We start from the raw sequence: 11,405 nt of genomic DNA, 5'->3' as shown, positions 1-11,405 counted from the left end.
GGTCGCACCCTCCAAATATCCGGACCTGCCTCTTGGTTTTTTTGCACTACCTTACTTTCCCTTTTCTATTTCCTATTTATGATACATAATTTAAATTTTTAATATTTACTATCGATTTGTACTCCAGGGAGTACGAAGCGCAGAATCAAGTATCGCTGTGATGATTGTACGCTCTAGTATCAATTGTTTGGCGACAATAAAGTATAAAGTATAAGTATATGAGGAACATCTGGCAGCTCTTGGGCTGTATTCCCTGGAGTTCAGGAGAATGAGGGGGGATCTCATAGAAATATTCCAAATGTTAAAAGGCCTGAACAGTTTAGATATGGCAAAGTTATTTCTCATGGTAGGGGAGTCTAGGACAAGAGGGCATGACTTCAGGACTGAAGGACGTCCATTTAGAACAGAGAAGCAGAGAAATTACTTTAGTCAGCTGGTAGCAAATCTGTGGAACTTGTTGCCATGAGCGGCTGTGGAGGCCAAGGTGCATTTAAGGCAGAGATAGACAGGTTCTTGATTAGCCAGGGGAATCAAAGGGTATGGGGAGTGGGGATGACCTGAAGAATTGGATCAGCCCATGATTGAATGGCAGAGCAGACTTGATGGGCCAAATGGCCCACTTCTGCTCCTATATCGTATGGTCTTAATTCATTTGTGTAGTTTTGACTGATCATATCTGAATATCTTACTTAAACTCCATCAGAAACCCTACAAATTTTAAATTACAAATATTGGAATAAAATTTAATACAATGAACTGAAAATTAATGCCATTATGTTTCTAGAAACATTATTATTCAGCTACATAAAATGAGTATGTTGGCCATCTTCAAATAAATAAGAACAAAACCACCTTACTATTTTTCTCCTGTTTCATGATTTTAATTAAATCCTTGAGTCAAGAAGTTTGTTGGTTTCTCATCCAGTTTTCAATATACAGTATCTCCTGATAAAGACTTACCTAAACACGAAAGGACTAAGGAATATTATGAGAAACAATTTTATTTATTTGTTTCAGCTCAATACATCTATTTTACATTTTGATATTTGATTTTATAAAATTTCCATGATCATTAGTTTACTTTCTGATAATTGGATCAAATGTTCTGGATTGTTTTAAAATACAAAACCACAAATAAAACAATAAACAGAAAATGCTTAAGTCTCAAAGAAGCAGTTTGCTTTCCAGACTCACCATGTTTTGCGATTGTAACATAAATCAAGAATATTGTTCATGCACTTGGAGTCTCACTGAGAAGAATCCCGATGAGACCTCAGTCTAAGTGCCCGTTTTGTTCAGTTGTCACGTATGCTCTGTGTCCTGAGGTAAAGTATGTATGACTGTAACTTTCTATCCTTTCTAAATAGGATTATACCAGCTGAGAATTACAGTCGTTAATTTGAAGAGGACAAATAATTAAGGATATATGTGAATAGAGAAATTGAAGTATATAAATATACAATGAATTTCCAGTTAAGGAAGTTATTGATATCAATACATATATATCCCAAATTTTGATTGTTCAACTTTCAAAAATAGACATATCTCTAAATAAATCCTTGATGGGGGAAATTATTTTTTTTAGTTTAAAAAAAGGTTAAACAACAAAAGGTAACTTAATAATTTCAGAGATCAACATACACATTATGTTCACAGTTAATCTGTATTATATATTTAGCAGCACACAGAAAGACTGCCTACAGCCAGGTTTGATGCAGTTCATTGGTTTGAAAGTATGCAGCTGAGTTTTCCTCTGCTGAAAGTATTCCCGTGTCTGAGGATTAATGCTGATCTGCACTGATTGCTCACACCTGTGTGTCTCAGCGGTTTGGCGTGGTAACCTGTGTTCTGTGCTGTGTGCAATCAGCCATGAATGGGTAAGACCCTCATCTGCGACGTCTTGTGCAAACAGACTCATCCAACAGGTTGGACCAGACACCTGCATGCAAAGAGGAAGGAAGAGATGCAATCAGAGATTAGATTATCTATGAATATCACAGCCTTCTATCTGCAATTACAAGGCTGTTCTCATTAATCAAGATTAAGACACGAAGAAGATCATTGTATTACTGAAATGTATTGATGCTACTTTGAAAAGTTCAAGTACTGAAAATTAGAACACTAGTTAAACTAACATAAAACTTTGGATCAACTTTGAAACTGGCTGCTTTCTAATCAGAATCATTTCAATGCTCAAGGGGAAAAAAACACATCGGCTTCTGACATCAACAAATGATTTAACTAAATGTTTGGTGAGGTATATATAACCACAGTGGCAAAACTCATCTATATACACTATGGACACAAGGGTGACCACACATTCATTACACCCATACTTTCTCCCAACTTGCTTCTGATAAAGATTTAATTTCATTCTCTCTGTCCCTCTATTTCTATCACATTTGTTCTGCTGATTTCACTTTCCAGACCAGTGTTTCTAATTTGTCTTCCCTTTTCATCAAATGTATATTCCCTCCCACAATCATGGAAAAGGGCAAGAAGGCAGATGATCCAGGAGGAAACATCTGATCTGCTGTGAGCAGATATTTAATGTGAGGATTCAAGTCCTGAAAGATCTCTGGATTCAGAAACCTGTCTGTGAGACAGATCATCCAGTACATGAGGGGTTGCTGAGAAATTGGCATCCATCAACTGTGCCCATTACATTCCTTGCATGTCTGATCTCATCCTTCCTCCACACATCTAGAACCAGGATAGGGTCCCTTTACTCTCATTTTCCACCACAGCTTTCAGCAGACGAAATTTTGAATTTCTTCAACATAATGGCATACTAGAGGGATATATCTTTCTTCTTCCCTTTCAGCATTCCTAAGGAACCATTTCATCTGGGATTTTTGGTGAACTTCTCTATCTTTCCCAAAACCCACTCCCCTTCTGGATATTGGAGGGAGAGGAGGTAAAGGAGGTAAAGAGATGATACACCCTCTCCTTTACCTCCCCTCCCTCCAATAGCCAGTTCAGCAAGCCCCCTTTCTAGGTGAAAGAGAAATGTATTTGCACATTGATTTTGATATGTTGCATTTTCTGCTCACAATGTGGTCTTTACATTGATTGGCTAACCACTTTCTCATATTTCATTATGATGCAGAAGGAGACCTTTCAGCCTATGGAATCTAAGTCAGGTCCACCTGGGATTCTTGCATTCAGTCCTCCTTGAATTTTCAGTCTCTTGTCACATTAATTCTCTGACTCACTCCTGGACTGTTCTAATGAAGCTGAATGTATGCAGCAGCTTAGCCAGGCACATTGCAATACTGAGTTTAATCATTTAAGATAATCAATATTCTAGTGTTCTTTTTCTCAGATTCCCAGCATTTACTACACTCCCATTAGTCAGATAATTACTCTACATTTGCACTTCCTCCAGACTTTGGATCCCAATTACAACCTTTATTCTCACGAATCCTTCAGCCTGCTGTTATTTAATCTCTGCTGCCTTCTGCCATGTCAGACACTTTCTGTTTCATACTTTCCTCACTCTCCTTTTTGTCTGCACCTAGCTTTAGTTCTAACATTTCCTAGTTCTTATGAAAAGTCATCAACCTGAAATGGTAACTCTACTTTTCTCTCTCCACAGATGCTGGCCAACCTTTTGAGTGTTTCTGACAATTATTCCTTCCATTTCATTTTATTCCATTGTGATGTTCCCACTTTAAAGATTCTTAACCTTGATATTTCAAGCTCTCATTATTTATTGCTATATATTTATATTTGCAGTTGGATAGTTTGTTGTCTTCTGCACTCTACTTCATCTTTCATTGATCCTGTTATAGTTACTATTCTATAGATTTGCTGAGCCTGCCCACAGGAAAATGAATCTCAGTGTTGTATATAGTGACATATATGGACTCCGATAATAAAAGTTACTTTGAACTTTGAACTTTGAGTGGCTCTCAGATAAATAAACACACATGAACATAAATGCAGATACAATTTCAGCCCAATTACGATAGCCTTAATTGCATTCAAAAGGCTTTAGTCCTACTAAGCTTCTTAGCAAGAAAGTATGCTACACATGCTATTAATAATTTAAATGGAAAATAAATATTATTTTTGAGCAAACATGGTGCAGATTAAATTCCACTGGAAAAATTACTCCACTTGTAGCAACACACTCTGCAATATGGCTAATTCGTCTTTCGAGAAAGTCATGCTGTCAGGAAAAATGATGTCATGCTTAAAGTAAAATCACATAATATCAGCATGGTTACAGCACAGTAGGAGGTTATTTGACTCATTCAGTCAATGCTGGGTCTATGCAAGAATAATCCAGCTGGTTCCACTCTCCCACCCTCTTCCCAAAGCCCGACAAATTCTTTCTGTTCAGATAATGATTCGGCTCCCTTGTGAACTATTAATATGGTCCCAGAGCTACCTCTGCCAACTTACTTCAGATTTAACCATTCATTCTGCATGGTTTTTTTCCTCATGTCACTTTTAGTTCTTTTGTTAATCACCTTGATTTTATCCCTTAATCTTTGACCCCTTTGACAACAGAAACAGTTTTTCTCTTTATGCTCTGTCTATATAGAACATAGACATTATCATTACAGCACAGTACAGGCTCTTCGGCACATGATGTCGTGCCAACCTTTTAACCTACTCTCATATCAATCCAGTCCTTTCTTCCCACATAGCCCTCTATTTTTCTGTCATCTATATGCCAATTCCAACACTTTTCATGATCTTAACAACTCTAACCAATATTTTCAAAATTACTCCATTCTTCATTCCAACTAATAGCTAAAGTCCCTTATTCATAGACTAATTTTAGTAATTCATCTACACCCTCTCTAAAACATTTACACCTTACGTTACGCAAGGCACCTAGAACCAAGCACAATACTCCAGCTGAGTTGAAGCAATGTTTTACTAATGTTCCTCAGAATTCCTTGTTTTTGTACTTTATACTGTTTCATATAAAATTCAGAATTCTGTATTTTTAACAATTTTCCTAACCTATGTTCCATTCGACTTTCATTTAACTATGCATAAAAGTCCCTTGTTTCTGTATCCTACCAGAACTGTGCCTTCCAGGTTATGTGGCCTCTTCTCATTCTTCCTACCAAAGTGTAAGCCTTCACAATTCTCAGCATCTGATTTCAGACTTTAACTACTCAAACACTCCACCAGCTGACAACACCTTGGAGTCTCCTATTACCCTCCTCTTTCACAAACTTAACTTTTTCGATGACACAAATCTGGGTGCATTAGACCTGTTCACATTTAAATGAATTTCTGCCATTTTGTTTCTCTTGAACTTACTGAAGAGGAAATTTGGGAGATGTGGTTGATCTAATAATTGCAAGTTAAGATAAAAGTCACTGATGATCAGTCTTGTTGGCTGGCCTGCCTTACCCCTAATCTATAAAATGGGTATGATCTTATTTTTACTAGAACTGATGGAATCAACTTACTGACCTAAGCCTTTCCGAAAACAAAGTGACAATGCATGGTGGTCTAATGAAACATAATTTCATTTTGTGGGCCAGTTAGAATAAGCAAAACCCACAAAAAAGCAGATACCAATTGACAGTCTGCAAAGCCCCCATTGCAGACTTTCCCAAATGATAAAGCAGAACAGGAAATGCTTTGGAAAGGCAATAAACATGTAATGTAACAACTAATCAAAATATCAAATCAAATAAACAATTAACTTTAAAATAATTAGATTTTAATTAAAAATTTAAGACTTAAAGCTCTAAAGTAAATAAGACACATAGCTAAACAATCCAACAAATTAAAATTAATAAGTCATTTTTCTCCATTCAAACAAATTGCTCCTGCACTCAATCTAACCTGGCAAAGGTTCAGTCCAGAACTGCTAGAAATTTCTCCAATTGCTAGAAAAGGAACAAATCTGCTTTGCTACTGCACAGCGTACTTGGGAGAACCCTAAAACAAGGCCATCAAGTTTTTCTGTGTAATCAAGGGAGGCCTAAAATTCTGGGTGAAGCTGCTGCCATTTCTCCAAGATCATGGCAATACAATAATGCCAAATTTGTTCGGTGACACAGCACAGTGTAGACACTGAAATCTGGGTAACAACCTGTTGGAGGAGCTCAGTGAATCAAGTGGCAGTCTTGGGGAAAAAGGAATTGTCAGCACTCCAGGTCAAGACCCTGCACGGTAATTCTTCCCTTTTTTTCCCCACTATTTTGGATTTCAGTTCATTCCTCTCAACTCTGAATTTCCTACAACCATGTAAGTCAAAGCAAAGAACATGTTTCCTAATGATTCTGAAGAAACACTGACAAATTCAAAACACAATTGCAAAGTGCTCTGCTTACGTGTTACTTATCCCACTTAGGTACATTAAAAACATCATGACATAATTCCAAATAACAAATTTTCTTTAGCCATTTGTTTAGAGTCTAGCAGCCAATTGAGATGTGAAGAATGCTGTTAATAATGATCTTTAACACTTCTCAAGCAGGTTAATTGATATAAATGTCACAAAGTTAATAGGAGTAATTTTCACCTTCACTGCTTGGACTGTAAACTGCGGGAGTAGACGGATGTTGGTTTGGACTGCCCCAGTTTTCACTTTCATTATTATGGTCAGCAATCTGCTCCACAATAGTTTGCCATCCAAGAAATAAAATGAAAATATCCTTCTACTCCATACCTACAGAGCGAAAACTATTTTTAAAAAGACAAAGTTCAAAATGCCTGTTAATCCTCTTCAGGTTGGTAACATTGTTAATAGATTATTATAAAGAAAAGTTGTAACATTTATAAAATATATTAATTTGCATGGTAATTCTTGATGAAGAAATTAGTTAAATAGGAGAAGCCTTACACTGGACAAACGTGTGATTCTTATTTCAAACATATCAAAAAGGTGTCTTATACTTGCACAATATGATGTGGGTTATAGTGAATAATGTGGAAGACATGAAAAGAGCAAAAGATGCAGTTTAGTTTAGAGAAACCATGATGGGGAAAAAGAACGTTAAAGAAAATCAAATTTATGAGATATATCATTCCAGTTAAAGGACCTAAGTATTTTTCTTTTGAAGTCCTGACACATGGGTGGTCAGACTGATTAAGGGAATGTATGAGATTACCCGTCGGGTTTGCTGCTCCCCTTAGGGTTACCACTTTAAGGAGAATGTGGACTGACGATAAAAGCCATGCAATATGAAGAAATGTGGAAGAAACAAGGAAAATCTCAAGAAGTAAACATATTAAAGACCTGTACAAATTAAACACAATACACTATAATATCTTCTGCTGGAGGTCAGAAATTGTACAGAAAATAATACACTACCCAAAGGAAACATCACAAGGCAAGGCTTCTTTTGACAAAAGGTAAGTGAGTTGAATTCTTGAAACTGTAAAAATCTACAAATGAGAGTAATTGATGTTATATAAGGACAGAATCAGAATCTGATTTATTATCACTGACATAAGGATAAGGAGCAGGAGATAGCCAATCAGCCCCTCCTACTCTGCTATTCAGTATGATCATGGCTAATATAATCTTAGCCTCAGCATTAGCTTCTTTCACTCCCCCCACGTACCTGAACTTATTTGACATTCAAACATCTGTCAAGCTCTGCCTTAAATATATTTAATAAATCCGCCTCATCGTTCGCTGGAACAGAAAACCATAGAGTATTGGCTGTCTGAGAGAAGAAATTAGACCATAAGACCATAAGATATAGGAGCAGAATTAGGCCATTTGGCCCATCGAGTCTGCTCCACCGTTTCATCATGGCTGATCCAATTTTCCTCTCAGCCCCAATCTCCTGTCTTCTTCCTGTATCCCTTCATGCCCTGACCAATCAAGAATCTATCAACCTTTGCCTTTAATATGCATAAAGACTTGGCCTCCATGGCTGCCTGTGGCAAAGAATTCCACAGATTCACCACCATCTGGCTAAAGAAATTCTTCCTCCTCTCTGTTCTGAAAGGTCTTCCTCCCCTATTCTGAGGCTGTGTCCTCTGGTCTTAGACTCTCCCAGCATAGGAAACACCCTCTCCACATCCGCTCTATCACGGCCTTTCACCATTCAATAGGTTTCAATGACATCACCCCTCATTCTTCTGAAATCTAGCGAATACAGGTCCAGGGCCATCAGACTCTCGTCATATGACATTCAATCCTGACATCATTTTCATGAACCTCCTTTGAACCCTCTCCAGTTTCAGCACATCCTTTCAAAGATAAGGGGAATAAACCTATGGAAGACCACTAGTCGCTGGCAGCCAGTCAGAAAAGGCTCCCTTTATTCCCATTCTTTGCCTCCTGCCAAACAACTGCTGATTTATCCATGCTAGAATCTTTCCTGTAATACCATGGGCTTGTAGCTTGTTAAGCTGCCTTGTGTGAGACACCCTGGCAAAGGCCTTCTGAAAGTCCAAGTACACAACACCAACCGATTCTCCTTTGTCTATCCTGCTTGCTACTACTTCAAAAAATTCCAACAGATTTTTCAGGCAAGATTTTCCCTTGAGGAAACCATGCGGTCTATGGCCTATTTTATCGTGTGCCTCCGAGTACCCTGAGAGCTCATCCTTACTAACTGAGTCCACCATCTTCCCAACCGCTGAGGTCAGACTAAGTAACCTATAGTTTCCTTTCTTCTGCCTCTCTCCTTTCTTGAAGAGTGGAGTGACATTTACAATTTTCCAGTCTTCCGGACCATTCCAGAATCTAGTGATTCTTGAAAGATTATTACTAATGCCTCGTTTTCGGAACTCAGTGATGTACACTATCTGATCCAGGGGATTTATCTACCTCAGACCTTTCAGTTTCCCAAGAAACTACTCATTAGTTATGGTAACTTCACACAATTCATGACCCCTCACACCTGCAACTTCCACCATACTGCCCGTGTCTGCCACACTGAAGACTGATGCAAAATATTTATTCAGTTCGATCATTACCCATCATCTCCATTTTTAATGGTTTGCCCATTTTTTTGAAATTATATTCCTCTTACTTGTGAACTTCCTAACAATTTATTTACTAAGTGGACAATGTCCTAGTGCTAATAAGTCAAACGAGATCATGCTGTGTGGAGCCACACATTTGGACTAAATGAGATAGATTCAAAACAGATCTTTTGATTTAAAGGTGTGCATCCTAGCAGAACTCTGGGTGATCAGCAGCAGCAAAACTGTATTCTACCTGATATATTCAGGGCTTGGCATATTCCTCACTTTACCTTTTTATCAAGGATTCATTGAGTGCCAAAGGGCATGCTAGAATTAGCACCTGGTGTCCTCCAAAAAGAGATGCCAACCTCGCAAGGTTCTAACACTGGACAAAATGCACATTGAACAGTAAAACAGCATGCAATGGAGAGCAATAAGCAAAATCTTAATCAGCAGATCACATCAAATCTCTGCAGCTCTGCTAAGCAAGTACTAAAGAAGTCCAACAAGCAACAATCCTTGACATTCAATGGATTCAACATTGTCAAGACCCCTTTCATCAACAGACTGAGGAAGTCATTTACTATAAACATGAGGACCTGCCACATAAGTACTGTTACTTGCCTGAAGACAGGAATCCTTGGACAAACTGCAATATGTTTACAAATTTATAAATTGCAAGAGCATGATGGGGTTCTCTGTACCAGAGTGGATGATTGCAGCATCCAAAAAGTATGGATAATGTTTACCAAGTCAATGCAATTAGAAGATGTTGAAACACTCTAAACATTCATTCCTTTCACCATCATTGTATACTGGCTGCACAATACACCATGATCAGTTACCTAGGCTACTCCACCTCCCAAACAAACAAAAATTCAGATATCAAGAACATCTCATTTCCTGCGGGTTGCCCTTCGTGTTATTGTCTTGACTTGCAACAATATTGGTATTCATGTTTTGTTACTGGGTCTAAATATAAGAAATCCCTCTCCAGAAACTTTACAGGAGTACCTTCAACAAAAACAATGGCACTGACTCAAGAAGGTGGATCAGCACCACCCTCTCAAAGTTGACAAACATTGGCTTTTTACAAAAAAAAACCCTTAACTGAGAAAAAAATCTATTTTTACTCTGTTGAATATTGAAATGTATGAAATGCACAGTTACTTGCACAGTGATACTTTAGTTATTTCCTTAATGGAGAAGGATATTATTTTGGTTAATACATGGGAAGATCCAATTGAGCGAATATAGGATCTCAATGACATAAGAGTCGAAAATTCTGGTGATCCTCACTGCCACTTGTGTGTACTTGAGGACAGGTCTTTGATTATGTCATCAGATACCAGACACAACAGTTTACTCCATACAAAGTCAAAGCCTACTCATGCACTGTTAGTCCTTTATACCCCTCTAAATATTGATTGCTGTGGAACTCATTGTTTCTTATCCTTTAGTTCTCTGGGCTATGACCACCATACCCATGTTCTCTGGCAAATAGTTGGGCAACACTATCCATTTCTGAACGCAATGATAAACCTACCCTTTTCTAAAGTTCATTATAATTTGGACTGAACTGGTGCTGAATAAATAATTGGAGTTTAATAACAAAAATGAGTGCAACATTTTACCAAAGTTCATTATTCTCTTTTAAATGGGTAAATAACCACACAAACAGATGAATTGGCTTACTGTCTTTGATATCAGTACAAATATTCATGCTTTTTTTTTTGGTAAAATTGCCCTCAGTTTGTGACCTGGTTTGAAAGCAAGGTCACTACAAATGCCTCCATTCTCTTGGGCTGCTTTTCCCTCAATGTGTTGGCTCAGTCAATAAACATAGGGCTTTACAAGACATACTTCATGAGAATGTTAGGATGTCTCTTATGATTAAGGCTAGGCTTTAAATGATCTGTTTGTATGCTCACAGTCTAAGCATATGTGTAAAGGCATGTATCATTCATTCAGGCAAAGTGAAAAATTAGAACTGGTTTTATCTTAAATTTTATTTGCATCATGTTCTACTGGGCAAATATTAAATTGGAGGTGCCAAGATCTGGCTACCTGTGTGGCCTGCAGTGTTGATGGTTACAGGTGTTTAATCTCGGTGACTCACAGGCTTCCTCCCTCCCTCCCTCCCTCTCTGTGATTATCATTCTGATCTGGCTCTAGGGCAACAATCACTTCCTGGCTGAGCTCAGAGGAAATTAGATTAATCTCAATATTTATTTTCTTCTTTTCCATGAGACGATGGTGGCAAACAAAAAGGACAAGGGAAAAGGATGACGGCAGCCACTAACAGCTGTCAATATCCGAGATCTCCCTCAAAATAAAATAACTTCGCCAGAGGTATCAATGAGAAACATACTGGACAATGATTTATTTACTATAAAGTTTCCTGTGTTGGATGCTTTTTAACTGGTTAACATTCGTCTGGCTATTCCATTTGTTTTGATAGAGGAATGAAGAGCAATTGGCTGCACACTGACTCTGAA

At 37.8% G+C, this 11,405-nt stretch overlaps 1 protein-coding gene across 1 annotated transcript in view; it reads right to left on the bottom strand.

Annotated features, from left to right (window-relative positions):
- Nucleotides 1-886: 886 nt before the first annotated feature.
- Nucleotides 887-11,405, bottom strand: part of sox2 (SRY-box transcription factor 2) — a 177,565-nt gene continuing 167,046 nt past the window's right edge. Inside the window, exon 2 of the mRNA XM_063045658.1 lies at nucleotides 887-1,939. Coding sequence (XP_062901728.1) covers nucleotides 1,887-1,939 — 53 coding nt within the window. The 3' untranslated portion in view covers nucleotides 887-1,886. The remainder of the gene's footprint in view (nucleotides 1,940-11,405) is intronic.

The sequence above is a fragment of the Mobula hypostoma genome, chromosome 4 (assembly GCF_963921235.1).
Source record: "Mobula hypostoma chromosome 4, sMobHyp1.1, whole genome shotgun sequence".
Lineage (NCBI taxonomy): Eukaryota > Metazoa > Chordata > Chondrichthyes > Myliobatiformes > Myliobatidae > Mobula > Mobula hypostoma.
The sequence above is the reverse complement of the archived record's forward strand: the minus strand, read 5'-3'. Positions and strand labels throughout refer to the sequence as shown.